Source organism: Patella vulgata, chromosome 2, assembly GCF_932274485.2.
Source record: "Patella vulgata chromosome 2, xgPatVulg1.2, whole genome shotgun sequence".
In the NCBI taxonomy this organism is placed as follows: Eukaryota; Metazoa; Mollusca; class Gastropoda; family Patellidae; genus Patella; species Patella vulgata.
Genome location: NC_065880.2, coordinates 67,126,399 through 67,147,911, shown reverse-complemented (window position 1 = coordinate 67,147,911; position 21,513 = coordinate 67,126,399). Strand labels below are relative to the sequence as shown.

The following is a 21,513-nucleotide window of genomic DNA, read 5'->3' as shown; positions in this document are numbered from 1 at the left end:
TTGAAACCCGTATTCGACAACTTTCTACACCACTGGACACATCACTACAAGTTGATACCATTATTCCTTTGATCAAGCAATGCCTGGAATCCACATATTTCACATGGGGAAAAAACTATTATGGAGGTATCCATGGTTTATCGATGGGAAATCCTTTATCCTCGCTGATTTCCGATATTTACATGATGTCACCAGAAGAAGGCAATCTAACCGCTCCTTTTCAACCTATTTTCTGGTTCAGAAAGATGGATAACACCTTCGTCATGTTACAAAAAGAAGATGATACTGTCGTCCCCCTGAATCACTTGAGCAACCAACATCCAAGAATGAAGTTCACAATGGAGAATCAAACCAACAGCAGCCTCCCATTTCTTAATGTAATGGTAAGAAGAGATAACTCCAATGTCACCGCACCTCAGTGTACAGAAAACCAACACACATCGACCAATATATCTACTACAAATCTAATCACCCAAATGCGTAAAAAGCAGGCATTATCACCACTTTTACTAAAAGAGCCAAAACCATTTATGACCCCGAATCCCCCAACCTGGGAGTACAAAACCTAAAAGACGTCCTGTACAACGACTATTCAGAACATATGGTAAACAAGTTCACCAAAGCCACATTATCCAACCGATCAAAACTTGATAAACCAAAAAAATCATAAACCCCCCCACCCAAACCAATTTCGAAGGTTATTTTAAACGGAAGCAGGCATAGAAACCACATTCCCCAAAGGCTCAACAACTAAAGAGTTAGTAAATGCTAATGGAAAGTCAAACCCCACAAAGCCTACCTTCCCAAATTAACTGTATATTGGTGAATTAAAACGATCCTAAACCTCCGAAGTAAGGAGCATGTGTCCAAAGCCCCCATCAATGTGAAGAGCCCAGGAAAAGAACGATCTAAGTCCCTTTTTCAACGAACCCCAGTTAATTGTGTAAGCTTTCTGTGGAACAATCAATTTAATGTAAAAACGATCGGAGTCACATCGAACCAAGGCCCTTCTAAAATGGCCTCCCGGACAAATACAAGTCCATTGTATTTATTTGACCTTAATTTGGCTAAAAAGTGGAAGTCAGTTGTCGTACTGGTAATTATGATTCGTATTAAACATCATTTTGAAGTTATAATTAAACCCACTCGTTGTTCTGTTCGCGTCAAGCATTCTCGTCCAAAAGTCTGTTTTGCCTTTTATACGAAAAGACAAAAATGTGACTTAGATCGTTCTTCCCCTGTACTCTTCATGTCTTTCCTAGCTCCCTTACTATAATCTTACCTAATGCTCCTTCGATTTTTTTAAAAAATAAAATAGAATTGAGTTAAACGTTTCGTCGACACATTACCTCGGTCATTTCGGGACAACCCCATGGGTTATTTTTTCTATGGTAGAACTTTGCCCAGGCACTGGCATTTAAGTCCATTAGTACAGACTGCTTTATTTGACTCAGATATAATAGAGTTTCTATATCTTGATAATACATTTATAGGGTCTAACATTGATAGGTTTTGAAATATTAACTGCTGTTTTCTGATTGGTCGACCCTGGCCTTTGAAACCGCCCCAAAAATTTTCCCCAAGCAATCATGATGGGTAATTTTTTCTGGAGTACCTACGGACCCCACCTTTCATTTGAGACCAAGTTTGCTTTGATGGGACTTCTTTCCAGGAAATAATCTAAATCCGGCAGACTAATATTAAATGTTTCGTATACTAATTGTTAGCATGGGGTTGAACTTTATAAAAACCAAACAAATTCTAATGATTTTCTGATAATTACTTAATGAGTTGTTACTCCTAATCAGATTTTAGTGTATTATAAATGTTTTATTACCGAAAAAAGTAAACACATGCGACAACTGTTTTTGACTGCCCGGGAGATTTAGCTGCTGTGGGCGTATGTTTCGTTGCCTGACAACCTAGCTTTTTTTTCTGTTGTTCTATATGAAAGAACAATGACTAATTTTCGCTATACAATCATCTCAAATATACTGTTAAAACAGTAACCACTGTTTTGTCTAATAATCCCACGTTTTTATACGCCCAGGCTTCGTTCTGGGGGCAAATTGACTGGACATTTATACACCAAGAAGTCGATTTGCGATATCTCGAACAGTATAAGTTACATGTTCTGATTACCGGTGGGCGCTCAAGCTAGGTTAAAATTATTGACATGTAATTTATAAACACTGTTGAAGTTCTTGAGACGAAGAAGCTGGTAATTACTTTCAGAGTAATTGCCCTAGATCACTTTCAAAAATCTTGTGTACCCTCTATTGTCCAAACTGATTATCCAATTAATCTGCAGTTTATACACAGTGTTTATGTTCATGAGACTAAGATTTCCGATAACTCGAAGAGCTAATTGTTTTGTATTACCTCATTACCTAGAAAAGAAAAATATTCGACAATTGACGTATGTTTAGTTGTCTGGCAACATCTATTTTCTTTGAGGTATCGAAAAGTCTCCCAAAATGAGGCCCCGTCGAAATCTTGTAATCGCCATTTAAGTCAAGAGTTTTTGCGTTTATATTTTTAAGATAACCTGGACTAGTCATAATAACCCGAGTTATCGCCCCTGTCATTGAAACCTGTTTAGACAATACAGGTCAGTCATTTAGAGATTTTAATTTACTTTTTCAAATTACTTTGTTTGTTAAATAAGTGAAAAGTAGCATGCTAATTATTTGCAATGGTTTTATCTCTGTCATGGAATTCTTCAGTTAATGCGTGCGTATCATAATGTCGTTACCCTGTGGCCCTGTCCATTACGCTTATTACCCTTGGTTCGAAGGTATGTCTGTCTGAATTGTAGGCAGACAGCATCCGCACCCGCCCACCTACCTCATACCATTCTATTGTGAATTATTTTGTACCGTTTTCACTACAATAGGAAAGCCTCCCAGGATAATACCATGGAAGTATTATCATCTCATGAGATTAACAATTTTTACCAGTTTATTCCTATTATATTGTGTTACAATCACCGAGTATCGGTTGTAGTTAACAGATTCACGATCCACCCAATACTTCGATCAGACAAATCTAGACTGATTTATTATATTAATAATAGAATGATATTGGAACAAATGGGTGTAAGTATGAATATAACAACTACAAACAATAAACAAATATTGTCCTAATATAATAATATACAAGATTACTCACAGTATGCAGTCCAATTTTACCAGTATTTGGTTGAAATGTTCTTTACTCTAGGTGCTTCTACTGCTTTGAAGTATAGTAGTTTGTAGACATTCCTTTACAGACGTCTTCTCTGCGTTGCAGTAGTAATTCCTAAGTTGGCAGTATTACACGGGATCTTGATGATCCAAAACTGATATGATGAATAATCCCGGAATCGGTATAATCCGACTGCTAGAAGTCAGGGTTTTTTTTTATTGTATTCTTCTTTAATTCTACTTCGAAAACATACTTCTCCTTGGATTCTTTTAAGAACACAAATTCTTCACAATCTAACCATCATGAGTTGAAAGCAAATGTTTCTAAAAGCTAACTGGTACTCGCATATTTGTCTGATTGAATCACTGGAATACTCGCAATCAGTAGAGCAGCCTGATTCTTCCTTTTTCATCTGTATCATTCAGCAAAGATGAACTTTGCGTGACAGTTATTCGATCACTCATACGCACAGGCAAAGCAGCGGGTTTGTATCACGCTGGCAAACATTTTCCCTCTCTTAATTCCTCTTTGATTTCTAGTAGGGAAGGTAGCACGGACGGGTGTCGTAGTGGAACATAATGTATGCTTGACAATCCGCTCTCCATAGCTTCTGTTGTATGACCTTGTATCTTGTGGTAAACTACGAAACCTCTTACGTTTCAAATAAAAGACCCAGTGCAGAATTCGTCATAGGTCACGAGATGTAAATAGGGTTAGGGCAGGTGATTGTTGACGAGATTGTGGGTTAGTGTTAGGACCCTAACCAGTGCCCTAACTCTATTTACATCTCGTGACCTATGACTTAATCTACAATGGGCCTTGCATATCGCATAATTGTATTACATGCCCGCGATCACTTTTCATACGTCTTGACTTCACTGTTGAGTCTTAGATGGCTTGCTTTTTTTAGAGCAAGCAAAACAGCTAGGAACAGCACCCACCCAGAATAAATGTGTAGCTGCACTATTACAACAGATGTAAGCACTAGTCAACATTTAGAAATATTTGCTTTCAACTCACTGTGGTCTGATAGTGAAGTGTGTTTGGCTGTTAAGAGTTTGTGTTCTTATAAGAATAGAGTGTCCTCGATGAGTCCTTTGATAACAAAGTTTTAACATGACTATTTTCTTCCATGGCCTCCTAAACTTAGCTATTTTGTGGAATATAAGGACCATATTGGCGTTTCGTTCGGTTATGGCATCTTCTGCCGTTCAAGGATGAATTTACACATATTGAAGATATCCATTGAAAAACATTAGGTGGATATTTTCATTTCAAGGCTGTCGGGCCGCTTCATGGAAAGAATGTTAAAACGGTTGACTAGGAGAAATTGAACGACGTTTTTTTTTTTAGAAGTTCCAAAGTTTAAGGATAGTATAATATAAATAATGAAAAATATTTTGGTTCCCACTTGATGCAGGACCAAACAAGAGACAATGTTTAATCGTTCGGATGGGACAAAAGAAAACGAGATCCCGTGTACACGTGAGCGTGCAAGTGAAAGAACCTTTGACAGTTGGAAATCGACACAAGAGTACGTCGCAGGGTCAATAGAGACTTTTGGCAAGCGGAATTTTCCCATCCGTATCACGTATCCGTATCGCATACGTTATACGTTGCGTCAATGTAGTTTTAGAGTTTTGGCAGATTTTCGCGTCGCGTACGTATGCGTCGATAAGCTGAGCTTAGTTCTATTACAGCATGATGGCAGATATCTACCAAGATCACCATCAGTACTAGTCAAATGCCTATTATAGCCGACAATTTCCAGGAGGGAATGAAGTCGCTCGACAGTCACTGAGCTATTAAAAAAAAATTAATGTCGAATCTTATTAAAAAATCTTCGACTTCGACTCGACTGCAATTTTTGGTTTCACTAATGTATCATTTCAGAAAGTTTATACCCGTTTACCACAGAATAAAATCATTTAAAGATTTGCAAGGTTCCGCCTCCCTACATTTAGCACGTAGATCAACCATCATGGTTAAAATCCCATCAAATATATACCTTCGTGTTCTAGAATACACAAAGATCCATGAAAACGCTACGATACAACATTTCAGCGTCTAAAGGTAGTAAAAAAGACGGTAAAGGGACACGACAATGTTATACGGACCTTTTCCGTATGAAAGCCGTTCGATACGTGCTGCCGTATCCGTGTGCCGTATCACATATGAGAAATACACACACATTGATTACGTCACACGCAAAATCCATACGGATACGCGATACGGACCAGAAATTTTCGCTTGCCAAAAGTCTCTATTGTCCGGACAAAAGATCGTATGACGTATGCCCGTTTTAATTATCCCGGACGGAGCAGAAAAGTAGGACGTTTACCCCCCCCCCCTCCGAATTGATTTCAAGGTAATTTGGATCTATCTTAACAGAAAAGTCTAAATCAATGATATGCTCACGATCAGAGCAGTAGTATGAGGACTAAGTTGAATAATGAGAAGTTTTTGTGATTGATATAGAAAGTTATTTTAAGTATGAACGGAATCTGTTTAAAAGGTTTTACAACACTGAATTGCTTTTTGGAAACAAAACTGCATCGTCTGCAAACAATAGAATAAACAGATGTGATGAAGGCTGTGTCGCTGAATGTGATTCATATTAATTCATATCTACTTACAGGTCAATATCTGTATACAGAAGCATCAGCGCCGAGAGTACAAGGTGATACAGCAATAATTCAGTCACCGATGTTAAGGGTAAGTACATGTAAATGGTATTTGGATTTAGTACATGATGTATCATATAAACCCGACAATACTTTCTATCCAAACAAAACCAATTCTCATCTATTCGACCACCTCCATATTATTCCCACATTTTCGTGGGTTGAACGCCGTATACCGTAGATAAAGCAAAATGTGCCAACGTCTTGCCCAAAAGCATGTATGAGGTTTACAATGGAAATCTTGAGATACAAACCCTGAAGTAGCATACTAGTAGCTTTAATAGGGACAACCATTATCAAAAAGTACGGATGTCTAAGTTTGTGATGGGCGCATGTTTCGATGTCTAGCAACCCAAGTTTTTAAAACGTGTCGAGGTTGTTCGTTGGGGCATTGGGAAGAACCTTTTTGAATTTCAAATTTCAAACCCGTAGTTATCGTTTTAGTAAAGCGACAATATACTGTTATCAACATAACAGCCCCATGACCACAGTTGTCAGTCATTGTAAACTTTTGTTGTGTCTGAATTCCATGGAAGTACTTTTAAAAGAAAACAGACAGGTTAAATACACTTAATTCATAAATATGCTACAAAATTAATGTAATGAAGGATAGAACAATTTTAAAGGTGATATGCTGAGTATATAAGCAACTACTCCATTTTCTTACAGAGGTATGGTGCATTAGCCATTTTCGGTCAACGTTATCAATAAATATTACAGGAGTCGCATAAAACCTATTGAACAATATTCATTTATTATATTCATATATGTTCCGTGTTGTTTTAGGGTGGCTCTGAACGATGCCTTGCTTTTTCCTACCATATGTTTGGCGATTCTATGGGCACAATCAAAGTGTATCTGTCAGAGTTTGGTTCAAATAAAGAGTTGCTATGGACGCGATCTGGAGACCATGGCACTGACTGGATTCGAGAACAATTAGATTTTGTTCCTAAATCGCTTTATCAGGTGAGATTAAACTAAATAATTTAAAGAGATATAACGTTTAGTAAATCATGCCAGAAAGATTCGACATCCATGACTAGGGCTTAATCATGATAAAGGGTACAATGTATCAAGGTAAGAATATCCTATGACTTCTATAAAACTACAAGTTTAGACACATTTTAGGACAAGATGGACGTAGGGGTATTATGAATGGTAAATAAATATACGTCCGAAATTGTCTAAACGTACACCCACATTTCACGTTACCCCTGTCCGTCCATCTTTCCACAATTCGTGTACACACTGGACAGGTCAGATTTCGTAATAGTTTGTATTCAAACTTACTGGAATTTCCTAAGGAGAAACTCTGTCGAATTTTAGAGTGGTCTAACTAAGTTACTTCCCTTGCCAAGTGCCATATTGCCGACATTATTATCACCGGGAGCCGTGAATAAAACAGACAAATTCAATGAGACAGTAAAATATGTCCAGATTTTTTATTCAATCCAAAATAGCGACAAATATAAACCGAATTGTTCAAATTAATTCTCAGAGAAGAGGAAACGGTTTGGTTAGGAGATTGCGGCTAAGTTGAACATTAATTTTGTTATTGAGGCCAGTGCGGAAAATTGATTTCAATGCTTTTGAAAAATACATATCTTATTTATGTAATTACCTTTGGCGGATATGTGAATAACATGTCAATGTTAATATTGTTTTGTTTTTCAGTTGGTATTTGAAGGCTCACGTGGTTCAAGTTATAGAAGTGACATGGCAATTGATAATGTAGATGTCACTGTTGGGAACTGTGCTGGTGCGTCTTAGATATAGACTAGATCTATTTAAAAACTAAATATTTATATTTGCTAGATGTTTTTATGTTGTCACCCCTCCATGTTGTAATCATTGTGTTTAGTAGCGCTTTCTAGAGAAACTGAAACTAAATTTTGACGTTTAGCTGAAAAGCATTATGGAAATTGGGTCAGACACTTTTCTCCTACTCGGTATGTCAGCTGTATTAAAACATACTCGGTATGTGAAATGAGGGAAAGTTATTCGAACCTTGGCTACTAGGTATTTTAATTTCATACCATTTTCCAGCTCTATCAAATCTTATTTTTTGCCTGTTAGTTTTATACAGTTGCACATTCCAACCATTATTTTAATTAGATCTAACACATCTTTTGATAATCAAACGTCTAAAATTAAATCCTTTTTATCTTATCTTCCTAAAAAATCATTACTTGAAAACTTTCGTAAACACGTTTAAGGATCATAAGAAGGCCCAAATTAACGTCATGCGTGTTTGTCTGGCCATGGTCTGATGTACAATCCCTTCAGATATTGCGTCAAAATAATTAACGTCATCCATAGAAAGCGCTATTAGTAATTTTAGTCTTTTGCTACTTACCCGGCTAGTTACTCCCAAGACTAAAATGGCTGACACGAAATTGTTATACAGGACTAATGTTATTACTAACCTTATTAGTAAAGAATATTAGATATTAGTATTTCTCAACTGTGCTATGACAGACTAATGTTATATTACTAACCTTAGGTATTAGTATTTCACAACTTTAAAGCGTATTATTATTATTTCTATGATTAATATGAATATAAGCTTCCGCGGCTTTCCCTGTGAAATATTGCAATTGATGCTAAGAGGATCATTATCGTGAAGAATATTGTTTTTTAGGTTTTCTTTTTTAAATTTATTAGTATAAGTATATAGAGGGCTACTTATATTTAGAGATTTTTGCACTGACCGCTCTTGCATAATGTAACAAAATAATCTCAAAAAATAAAATTCAGTCCAGATACAGTGGAAATGTTTTTTTTAATAGATTATAATACCAAACTAAATAGTAGTAGTATATTTAAAGTTTCGTACACAACTACTGTTTTCCAAAACATGCGTTATTAAATCCCATAAAATCTAAACATTTTGCATTGGCCGTTTGTTTGAGAGGGAAATCAACATAAATGGGTATTTTGAGGGAAATGCTAACGAAATACCAAGGATTGGATTTACTCGACAGGTAGCTCAAAGGCTACAAGACTGGAATTAAGAGTTTTAGACTTATAGTGTTGTAAGTAACGCATGGTTTGGAATGTCTTGTGTGCTTGAAATATCTGCTCATGTACAACCCTAAGCTAATTATATCTTTCAATTTTTAGGTGTTTTTTTTTTATAATTATGTAACAAACATTCACTGTTTCACTTGACAGTGTTGTTCACATGCGGTATACAAATTGGGCCCGTTTCTTTGAAATAAGCATTTATAAAGTAGTCTCTATCGCATTAGAGGGGTTGAATGGCCAAATGGTTAGCCCGTGCATGCTTTATCATAAGGTCTGTCACTGAGTCAACTGGGGACGTTTCGATACCCCGGTTGTACGTGACAAGGAGTAGGGTCGTCTGTCCAACCTCGTGGGTTTTCACCGAATCTTCCGTTTTCCTCCCACTGCTAAAGAGCCCGCCCTTAATGGGTTGGTAGGACGTAGGTTGGAGGGGGGGGGGGGGTTACTGAACGTTGAATGTCGATAGAACTCGTCCTCTCATGACCCCAATGCTTCACACCAAATTTGGATAATATTAATCAAAAACTGTAGCCCATTACGCGTTTACAAGGTTTTCGGTTGTGGTGATTTTGTGTGGGTGTGTGTGTGTGTGTGTGTGTGTGTGTGTGTGTTTGAAGGGGGGGGGGGTGATAAATGCTGAATGTCGATAGTGTTCCTCATCTCAGGACCCCAGTGCTTCAAATAAGAAATGTCAAAATAACCCGTTAACAACTTTCAATCTGTTTCACAGCGGTATTGCGACAGTCTTCTATTAACTCTGTAGAAGATGACTGACCTTCAAATTCACGAGCATTATACATCGGGCGTAGTAACACAAACTGATCTATAATTGGTGCCTTTTATTTTACGCATTCGCGTAGTATTTTATTGAGTAATTTATTTTTATCCAGATATACTTCCAACACATTTATTTTATTTCTTGATAATTTAAAAAATTGTAATTAACTCTTCCCGGTGTCACCACTTTCAGTGATAGTAGCTGTCAAGCGAATATTTACTGCTGATTCGTTTGAACAAATTACTGTTGCCTCTATTGCGTTAACAAGGATTTGGGAAAAGGGGGATAACTCCAGAGCGAAGGGTAGCACAACGTTCGTCCACTCATGACCCCTATACTTCACACCGTCTTTGTAAAAAAAAAACATGTTAAAAATCGCAGCCTCTATCGCGCTTACAATGTTTTCTTAAAAGGGGGATAACTCCAGAACGGAATCGTGCTAGGCATCAAATTTGAAAATAAACCGATTATAGACTCTAACGAGCCAACGGACCGACATTCAGGGTTGACGGCATAATTGGGGAATAAAATTCTTTGAATACAAACTTTAAGTTGAGATAGCCTCATAGATTCAAATGAGGAGAAATGTAAACCTTAAAAGCTGTATCTTGACGCATATTGCAGCACAGAAAAGGATAAATGACAATTTAAAATTAATAGAAGTTTACATTCTATTTCTGGTTTGTAGATCCAAGTCGGGTGCTTCGTTGTAATTATCTATAATCTATTTAATCTCTAACTCATCGGGATACATGGAAAGCAAATTATCAGTAAATTCATAGTCCGTGAAATGACGTCACCAATATGCCGTCATCAGTATACCTGTTAATGAGAGTAAAAGTGCTTTCTCAAAGAGGCCTTGTGCAGGAATACTTCACACTTTAGCTCGAGCTTTATTTTATGATAGCTACTTCAAAAGTACCAAGGCTGGGCTTACTTTAGCTATTAGAACGTAGCTAAAAACGTTAAGATATACAGATGTGCTTGTTTTTTGCTACGATTGGGTGCCTTTAGTTCCAAGTGGCAAACTCAATTTCTTTATTAATGCATGTAACATCTTAAAAGTAAGATAATTTTATACTATTATGACTAATTAAACTTACAGAGACCAGTGTTGTTTTTATCCGACATACACCGCCATCAAAGTCCATTCATAATAGTTACGATGCTTTAGACATCCACAAACCCTACACGCCCCTTTTACCATAACGCAAAAATATCCTTCTTGCCCTTTATTATCAGGTCCAAAATAATTTCTTATTCGGGTTTTAATTCAATGTTACCGCCGTAATTTGATTTTATTTTTCGAAAAGATTCGCGGATAGATTAGAACAGGTGGGTGTCATTATGTTTGTTTACATTTTCTCCACTTGCGATGACCTTTTTGATTGGCTGTTATAAAAATCTTATATTTAGCCCCGTTTAAAATGGCGATCCTAGTAACGTCTTAACGCCTCGATTTTAAATACGATGATTTATACCCGTTTCAGGCAGGATTATATGCATAATTCTAGTTGGATGTGGCAGAAATATTTTAAATAACAATAATCAATCGTTGTTTTGATGAAAAATATTGTCAATTTTGCTTACTGAGGCCCGATCTGATTCGCGTTGGGCTTTGCTACGTGGAACTATAAAGACTATCTCTTATCTCGAAACACGGAGGGTTGAGAGATGAGGCTTGTTATCTAGGTTTACTTTAGAAATTAGAATCCGGGTAATTCCGGGTAATAAAATAACAATATAATCATTATCAGGAACAGAAATGGTATTTTTTTTCTATTCTGTTTATAATACAATTCCGGGAATGATTCACCTGTGTCGGATATTGAGATCTGTTCACGAAATATTCATTTTCTACCCCCAAAATAAAATAATATGGGTAAGACCGCAAGGAGGAAGATCCGACTAGAAACCTGTTCCTAGGGCCACAACAAAATCTCGTAGATTGTAGTTGTGTGATTGCTGCTTGTAACAGACCTTTGTGTGATTGCTGCTTGTATCAGATCACTCGATACATATAAATGCTAATATGTTTGTAATTTTGTGGATTTCTCGAGCTATGCGTTTCATGTAACATGCCTTCCACCCAACCTGCATTGCACGTTATTTAGATAGCCCTAGCCCAGAAATTTCATTAATCCACGGGTCGGGGAATTCAATGGCGAGCAGGGAGGCGCTTTTCTTTACCGACTATACTATGTAAAAGGTTCAGTGCAACTTATGACAATCGATAATATCTGGAAATTATATCATAATTTGAGAATAAAAATATAAATTATGAAAATGATTGTGTAGTTTGGGACAGTTTCTCATAGCGCCAAGACATCCAATCATCAAAATATAATATGCATCCTTATGAATTTTTCTTTTCATCAGATATATTAACATTCGACTGTAATTTTGATCAAGACTTCTGTGGCTGGAAAAATGTAAAAAGTCCCACCGATAAATTTGATTGGTCGAGAAACAAAGGTGCTACTGGTACAACTGGAACAGGTCCCAGCAAAGATCATACTACTGGAAATGGTTTGTTTTTGTAATATAAGCATTTTAACGATATCTTAAATACCTTTATATATTTGACCAGTTATAACTTTCGTTATTTCGTCTCACATATAGCAGTTTCTAACACAATACTGACGAACTGTTTAACCATAGTTCCATTATCGTGATAGATTATTTTAATGCGTTAATGTAAACCGGGATGTAACAAATGATTACTGTATAGAGAAATTCAACTCCTTTAAGTAATCTTTGCTTCCTAAAACTACTGTTCTGGTTCATGAAAATTATTCAGTGACTCAAATTGCAATTAAGCTGATTTGGAGAATTGTGGCTTAAAAAGAAATGTTCACAATTCTGCCCAATTTATGTCACCTATCAAACCTATTTAAAATTCCCCAAAAAATATTGCTAAATAAAAGAACAGTTTTTCAAAAATTGGCACCAAAAGTCAGCGACGATGCGTCATATTTAGAGCTTTGCCAACAGCAGAGAAGTGTGTACGGCCATTGGTGACGTAACAATACTTAGAGGGATAGGTAAACTTGTGTTATTATTGTAATTATCATTGTTTTATTCACAGGATTTTATATATATATTGAAACATCTTTGAGATTTCAAGGGGATTTCGCTCGAATCAGGTCTCCAACTATTACTGACCGTAATGTTGGACACTGTGTAGAATTTTGGTACCACATGTACGGAACACACATAAAGTCACTGAGTGTGTTGAGGGAATCAGAGGAAAAGGGGGAAGAAAAGTCTCTGTGGAGTGTAAGTAACAACCAGGGCGATTGGTGGAGAAAACATAGCTTATTTGTAGGCAGTATTGGCCAGGATTTCCATGTAAGTACAGTCTTATAGAAATATTTATGACTTATCAATCCTTTTTTTATACGCCCACATTGAAATGTGGCCGTATATTGTCGTCGCCCCCGTCCGTCCGTCCGTCTGGTGTCCACAATTACTTGTGGACGCTCTAGAGGCTAAAGTTAACAGGCTAAAGTCAAAAAATACGCAGTGTTTGAGGTCATGAGACGGAGAAGCCTATTGATTTTCAGCGCTTTCGGATAATTACTGCCAGAGTTATGGCCCATGATCACTTCAAAAATCTTGTGGACGCTCTAGAGGCTAAAGTTAATATCCAATTGACTTTAAATTTATACGCAGTGTTTGAGGTCATGAGACGAAGAATCCTAGTGATTTCCAACGATTTCCGAAAATTACTGCCAAAGTTATGGCCTCTGAACACTTCAAAAAATCTTGTGGACGTTCTAGAGGCTAAAGTTATCATCCAATTGATTTCAGATTGATACACAGAGTTTAACAAACAAACAAATGTATTTTAATAACTTGAACAGTTAAATCCGTGGTATTAAATGTTTCGTATACTAAACGTTAGGATGGGGCAGAACTTTATAAAGACCAAACAAATTTTAACGATTTTCTGATAATCACTTAATGAGTTGTTTCGTTGCCTGGCAACCTATCCTTTAAATATGCTTTTGATATTGCTACAAACTCACTGAATTGATATTTCATAAAATTCGGAAATATTAAGGACATTGTGGTTTCAAAGTCTGATATCAAGTTTGTTCAAATCGGTTTTTTGGGGTTTTTTTTTTTTGAAAATACTACTTTTATACCATCACATTTCAGTGTGGACGCATAGGCGTAGGAGCTCAAAGTAATTCAGGGGGGGCATAAGAGAAAATTGCCCAAAATCAATACCGTTTTTTCGGGCATACATATCATAAGAGAGCTTCGGGCATATTTTCGGGCATGCAGTGGACAAGAAAAAAACGAGAAAATACTTTTCGGGCAGTGTGGATCTCATAGAAATAAGTTAGTTATATTTTTTCTCTAAACGTTAATAGAAAAAAAAAGGTCGTTAAATTTTTCATTGTCCGAAAATAAATTTTTTGCCCCCACAGCCCCCCCCCCCCCCGGCTCCTACGCCTATGTGTGGACGTATTAAGTCGTCGCCCCTGTCCGTTGATCGTTCAGTATTTTGCTTGTTAGCACAATAAACGCTAACGTTTAAATGGGGTTTTTTCCGACTGGATGTGACACCCTGCACGTTTCAAGTCAGTAGCTTGAAGCGTATATATGGTATTAGTGTCAGTGGCTTGTGGCACGAAGTAACAGTATATTGTCGCATACATAATATATTATGTCAACGCTTGGGCGACATAATATATTGTGTTGACGCTCCAAGCGTGTTAGCATATTAGACCTGTAGACTCAGTGGAATGTACGCGTCATCAGAGCCATAGAAAGTGTCCCTGTAAATAAAAGAGGGCATCCTTATCAGAAAAAGGGCACCTGTGATGTCAGAATTTCAAAAAAGGGCACTTTTCTTTCGGTTAGGGTTAGGGTTAGGGTTAGGACACAGAAAAGAGAGAAAAAACAGAAAAGAAAAAAACAATCGAAACTAAGCATTCATTGGTTATCAAAGCGCCAATTAAATCTATCGTTGCAAGTTCATGCCTAGTCACCTCCATCCTAGTTCCAAGCGTTGACATAATATATTATATCGCCCAAGCGTTGACATAATATATTATGTATGCGACAATATACTGTTACTTCGTGCCACAGGCCACTGACACTAATACCATATATACGCTTCAAGCTACTGACTTGAAACGTATCGCCTGGATGTGAAGCATTGGGGTCATGAGAGGACGAACCCTATCGAAATTCAGCATTTCGCAACTTTCCGTTTCGAAAAAAAAAATTGTTAACGCCGCGAAGGCTAGAAATTTTAACGGATTTTCTTCAACTTGGTATGACGCATTGGTGGCGTGAGAGAGCAAACCCTTTCGATTTTCAGCGTAGCGGATTTACCACCCCTCCTACCTTTCCCGAAACCTTATTAAATCGATAGATTCTACAGTTTATAATGATTTTTTTTTTTCAAATTTGGCGTAAAGTATTACGGCTGTGATTGGATGAACCCTATTGATTTTGTAATTTGTTGTGATTTCAGCATTCTGGGTATATTAATTGTCTGGAAACGCTAGTGAACACGATAGAGATCAAAGCTGTTGAATGCGGATCCTGATCAAATTTGTTCCGCATCCAGGTGTTCCTTTCGGATATGGGGTTACGGTGGCTAAGTGGGTAAGACGTTGTCTCTCTAGCCTAGAGGTCATGTGTTCGATCCTTGCATTGGCCGAGAAAGTTCATCCAGATTTTCCAACGTGGTTCCCCCTTATCAGTGATGCAGGACGGAGGGCCTGACAAGGACAGCTTGTCAGTCGCTCGGATGGGACGAAAAACCGAGGTCCCGTGTACACGTTTGTGTGCACGTAAAAAATCTCTTAACAGTTGGAATTCGATATAAGAGTAGGCCGTAGTGCCGCTGTCCGGGCAAAATTTCCCCGAAATCACACTGTATGGCGTATGCCCGTTTCATTAGCCCAATTTGGAGCAGAAAAATAGGACGTTAAATTTCATTTCATTTCCTTTCGGATAAGCTGCTGTCTATGGTCATCGTTTTTTCGAGACATAGCTGCTGTGTTGGCGTATTATCATGCTTTGGTATGTATGTTAAACAAATGCAAACATCCAGTTTTACTTCGATTGGTTAAAAGTTTTGAAACCGACAGCGTCAGTGATGACTAGATAAATTTGCCATTAAGGTCGTCGTAGTCTGGTAATGCCCTACGCAAAACGCAAAAAAATATTCTACGACATTTACTCTACCCATATACTTTTCTGGTTTCCCTTTTAATAAAGTTAATATGCTTTTTTATATATATATATTTTTTAAAGATTATTTTTGAGGCGGTAGCTGGTGGGTACAGGAGTGATGTGGCTATAGATGACGTCAAGATTAGAGCAGGGACATGTTTCAGTTATGACGACAGTAGTGGCAGTCCGCAAGGGCGAATTTACAGACAGTTTCCACACAAGGGATATACGAGACGGTGAACATTAACCCTCTTTAAAGAAAGAAAAACTAAACTAGTTCATCTTTGTTGCGATAACGTAAGCGAGGTCACATAAAAGATATTTTTTTAAAAAATGGCGCTTTAACCCGTTCTGATAAAAGGCTGCTTTATACCACCACACAGGAGTGGCTGCTTGCTTTTGTTGACAGATGAATGAATAAATAATTTCAACCACATTACTTTTGAGCGGTGAATTTTGAAGGGAAAATGGAAAAAAATTGATCTTTCACGTCATTACGACATTAGTTTAAGGCTTATTCACTTGTATTCCGTGTATTATTGTAAATGCAATATTTAAAATTGATATCTACTTATTCACTTCTTTATCAATTGTGTATCAACATAAGTTACCCACACCAAGTGATAAAATAGTAATTCAAAAGATCGCAATCCGTAGTCCCATTACAAAATTCAAAGCACAAAGTTCGACCGAAGTTATCAGAATATATCATCTATAAATGCATTTTCTTTAAACAGTCCTAGTGTTTGATCGGTTGATCTGTACTAAAAGCGCATACTTACATTTGTAGTAAACGCTCGGTCAGATTCTTAACTTGTTAAGACTTCCAGTAAGCGTGAGCTCTGTCCATTGCTTTTAAGTCCTTCCATAGCAAGTTTAACAGTTCGTGTATTCTCTGCTCTTTCTTCCGCATTCGTGACGGTAACATAATGTTCCTAATGCGTTCTTGTTGTGTATATGCCATTACTGGATTAAATATATAAATGTTATTTTTAAGGTGTGATATGAATTTCGTCAATTAATATATATATATATAATGGATGGGTTCATCTTGAAAATATTATCTGCTTGTGCATTTGCGGTTAATCGGTTAAATATCAGTCTAATTAAAACCAGATTGCAATTTTGTTTCTTTTTTTATACGCTCACCTTGAAAAGTGGTCGTATACTGTCGTCGCCATCGTCTTTCGGCCTGTCGTTCCGCCGTCCATGATTTCTTGTGAACACACTACATACTACATTCATTATCATCTAATCTACTTTAATTCTATGTTATGTTGAATAACAATTTCTAATTATAGGTTATAGAGTTATTGCCCTGGGTTATGTTATAAAATCTTGTCAACGCGCTAATGATGTCAGTAGGTAAAAGATTTTACTTTTTGGTATCTTAAAGATTCATGGTACGGGAAGACTTTTGGACTGTCCAGACAACTTAGCTGCTGTGAGCGTATGTTTCGGTGCCTAGCAACCTATATTTCTTTCTTTCATTAACACTACATATTACAATCTAATCAACTTTTTATCAGCGGCGTGTTGAGCCAGATGGTATGACTGACGTTTCATTTAATTTATTGTCTATAAGTTTCACGTTCGTTACACTAATGAAGAACAGATATACATTTTACCAGTATGTCATGCTCGATTTATTTACATGGAGTCATTTCCCACAACCCTCTGCGATTACACGGCTTTGAAAATGACTACCACTAATTTTATTGGTCGAGTAGATCAAAGGAAATATGTTAAACGTCAGTATATTAGTACAGCACCAGAAATAAAAACGAAACAAAATAGACATCTGATTTTAATCAAATTGTTTAAATATATAAATATATAAATTTGTATTTGTAAGATGAAATAAGACAATTAACCATTTAACTAAACAGTTGTTGACTTTTCATCAATTTAAAGAGGCATTGTCATTCTCGCAAAGCAAGAAAATATATGTAATAAATTTGATTAAAATCAAAATCAAAATTACCTTCAATTCCACTACTTCTTGCACAACCTAGAGCAGGTATTTTGACAGTTTTGAATTTGAACATGCACCATATAACTATAGTGAAACAAAACATTATTTTCACCAACCAGCCACATACCAAAGTACTGCTAATGCCTCTTTAATATTTTGTTTTTATCATTATTATATTATTTATAAGATATGAGATGAAATTGATATGGTTTTTCTTTTTGTGATAATATGAGTAATGAACCTTGAAACTCCAACGGATTAATGTAATAAATAAATTGATGGGTTGACAGGTATTCAGAATGTATTCTTTATTAATTTGTTATCAGAATGAATTTTTTTAAATAAACAGATACCACTATGTAATACTAACAATATATTAGTAGAGTGATGATCTTAATGTACAAGAGAAGACTACAGAATTTACGAAACTTACATCATTAATCGCATCACTGAATCAAACATTCATTTAAACCCCATTAGCGTGGCCTGATCAGAAAAGGAAACTAAGGTCATTTTCAATTTCATTGTATTATTAGAAACAAGACTCTCCAGTCAGTGGAGTGGTGGGACGTCGCAGCAAGGCGAGCAAGACTTTGTAAAGGCGCCCATTGTGGTTTAGTAACTGCCGCAGGAAGCTCCAGAACAAACGACATTGACTCAGAAAGTCGCAGCAAGGTGGGCAAGATTTTGTAAAGGTGCCCAGTGTGGTTTAGTAGCTGCCACAGGAAGCTCCAGAACAAACGACCATAGCTCGGAAAGTCGTAAGTAAACTAGCTGGAGCCTGGCGAGCGTTTTTAGCCCACAAGCGAGTCCATTTGAGATTTTGAACCCGATTTGCTGTTAAAATTGTTTACAAATCTTCCCTAGCTATCCGTACAAACATTTTTTCGGGGTTAAGGAAAATTCCGAGAAAAGGCAATGTTGAACACATTTTGCTCTAAATTCTTGTTCCCATTGACAACTCGACTATTTCGCGCCTTGTGAACCCCTTGCATAGCTTCCTAAGGAACCAAATATTTATCATTCTATGATAAATAAACTTCACTGTGGTAATAAGAAGGTATAAACATAATAGGAAGCGTGTTTATTTTTTTCGTTTCTGTATAACAAATGGTTATGAAATTCATCTCCTACCAGAACCATCTCTTATGATAAAAAAATTCAACACCATTTGTGATGAATAAAAGATCATTTATGTTCAATGAACTCCATTAAAATCAACTTTGGTTCCAAATATCTGATTCATTCCACTCCTTCTCTATAGAATAATCCCGCCAAACCATCATTTTTTTTATTCTTATATTATTTTTGGTCATTAAAACGTAATTCATATCACCATGAACTAAGCTAAGCCTGTTTCCCAATCCTATTCAGACATCTTGAATAAAAATATTGTTGTTTTTTTTAAATAAAAGACCCAAACGGATTCCAACTATTTCCAGACCCATTGCGATGTCTTATTTTCTACATGTAATACACTTGCCAAATTCGAACTGGTTTTTATATTATTATCGGAGCAATCTCTAATTATACCGGTACCTAAAATTTAATTTTGAACATCAAAACCCTGTATGAAGGGCTATAGTCTATACAAAAGGACAGCCCATTTCTACCAGTAAATATATTTAGGTCTAAGATTAGGTAAGTTTGTTTTCTGGATGATTCTGTCTCCACCAGGATCAGTTATTGATCTAAAATACTGGTGATGCCCATAAACACGATTAAATACATCCATTGGAGTTTTCACTTTGGGAAAAGTACTCCTCCTGGATTCGCCAAATACAGCAGAACTTTTCCCGATTTTTGGAACAAAATATAGCGTTGGTTCCCTTTGGAATTTCTTGAGACTTTGCTCTCCAATTCTAGAACAATCTGAACAATATTCCATTCCTAGCACATCGCAATATTGACGTTTGTTCGCTGAAATCGTTTCAACATCCTCACGATCGCAAAAGGACTTTCCTTGAGTTATTCCTCTTACATTACTGATAAACGGTTGACTTCTGCTGACGACATTCAGTGAATAAGGATTCAAATATTTAGCTGTATTTGCATTGTTCAATCGCGAGTCCTTGCCCATAAAACTAACTTGTCGGTGTTGGTACACATCCGCAAGATCTGAATTTTCACGAATTATTTTGTGCAGTTGTTCAACGTCTGATGAGAAGTTCGATTTTTCTCTTCTAAAATCATTACATCTCAAACTTCCATTCCCGAACTCCCCCAAACACCTGTAACTTTTCCTTCGATTATCCGTAAATCTCATCGATAATCCTCAATTATTCACGAATGTATCTATCAAAGTAATTTTGTTTTAAACGTCCTCCTTTCAAATAATTTGGTACACTATACAAAAATTGATATACAACGCAGAGTCATTTGTGTGAATAATGTACGCTTACGGTCTCACGAAGCACGACATTTTAAACGGTCCAAAATAGGCTGTAAATATTAAAACAGATACAAAATTAAGTTTTCTTCTTGTAGCAACACATTCTTGGTAAACTCCAATCACTTTTATAATCTTAAAAATTAAAAACAAAATCCTACAACAGAAGCATAAGGTCGAACGTCTCGGTTGCTTCAGCCTAAAGTTTCTCCACTGCCAACAACAAAGATCAAATAAAACCTATGAAGCCAGTTGTAGCTGAAGCTCTGTATACCTGTATTAAGAAAACTTCAATCACTATAAAATATAATAAATCAATGTAACGATTTCCTTTGGTTTTATTCCCTTCATTGATGCCCGAATGTTAAAAATAACCTATTGCCTTTTCTAATCTCTCCTTTATATTAATCAAGTACCAGACGTTTCAATCAATATATATATACACACACACACAAACCCATTTATATAGAATGTCATGTTAAGAAATGAATACATGCAATATAAATTTATTGATCGTGCCTCAAGAGATTAAAAGTTGCTTTGAATTAGAATTCTATACTTGTTTCCAATTGTACTGAAAACTTAGTAGAAGACATAAACTAGGTCATGAAAATAAAAAATGTATAATCTATACATCTCTCAAATTGTTGATTTCAGATGACATTGTAATAGAAATGACATCGTTTCACCATACAAATTGTTCGATCTATTTTGTGCGGTTCGGTGTGGTAGAAGCGGGAGAAGTAGTGGGGGCTCGTACCGACATCGATTATACCTATGGATTTTATTCTTCAAACATGAAAGAAGGCCTCCTTTTCTTTGGTGAATTTTTTTCGTTTGCATGAAACAATATACACCTTATGTCACTTCTCATTTAATAGTAGGCTATAATGCCACTTGAGTGGAGACCTTTTTTCGATGAGTTTTCAAAATTATTAGGTAGTTGATATCAGAGATGTTTCCATAACCCGAAACCCGAAATATTATTTCTGGTTGACATGTAACGGTCTTGTTAATAGTCCAATATTTCCGTTGGGCTCCCGTTTCTCACTCAACCAGCTCCCTTGACAAGAATCGCGAACCGATATCATCAGGCCCGGACTGCCAGTGGGCCCCCTTCCCACTGGCCCCTTTCTGCGATAGTTTTTTCTACTTAGAACAAAGTATATGACTTTCCGTCCGGGATATACACCACAGACCACCATTTCAGGTCGAAATTACAAAAAGTTTCTCGGGGGAGGACCCCTGGACCCCTTAAACCCCAAGAGGAGAC

General features: G+C 36.6%; 1 protein-coding gene across 2 annotated transcripts in view; it reads left to right on the top strand.

Annotated features, from left to right (window-relative positions):
• LOC126811166 (MAM and LDL-receptor class A domain-containing protein 1) overlaps window positions 1-18,136 on the top strand; it is an 81,879-nt gene extending 63,743 nt beyond the window's left edge. Inside the window, exons 15-20 of one of the 2 annotated variants that reach the window (XM_050536690.2) lie at window positions 5,825-5,901; window positions 6,657-6,836; window positions 7,545-7,629; window positions 12,055-12,204; window positions 12,764-13,026; window positions 15,958-18,136. In XM_050536690.2, the coding sequence (XP_050392647.1) occupies window positions 5,825-5,901; window positions 6,657-6,836; window positions 7,545-7,629; window positions 12,055-12,204; window positions 12,764-13,026; window positions 15,958-16,116 (914 nt within the window). In that variant the 3' untranslated portion in view covers window positions 16,117-18,136. Of the gene's footprint in view, window positions 1-5,824; window positions 5,902-6,656; window positions 6,837-7,544; window positions 8,991-12,054; window positions 12,205-12,763; window positions 13,027-15,957 lie in introns of those variants that run through there. The other variant, XM_050536691.2, reaches the window with a different exon arrangement.
• Window positions 18,137-21,513: the final 3,377 nt, after the last annotated feature.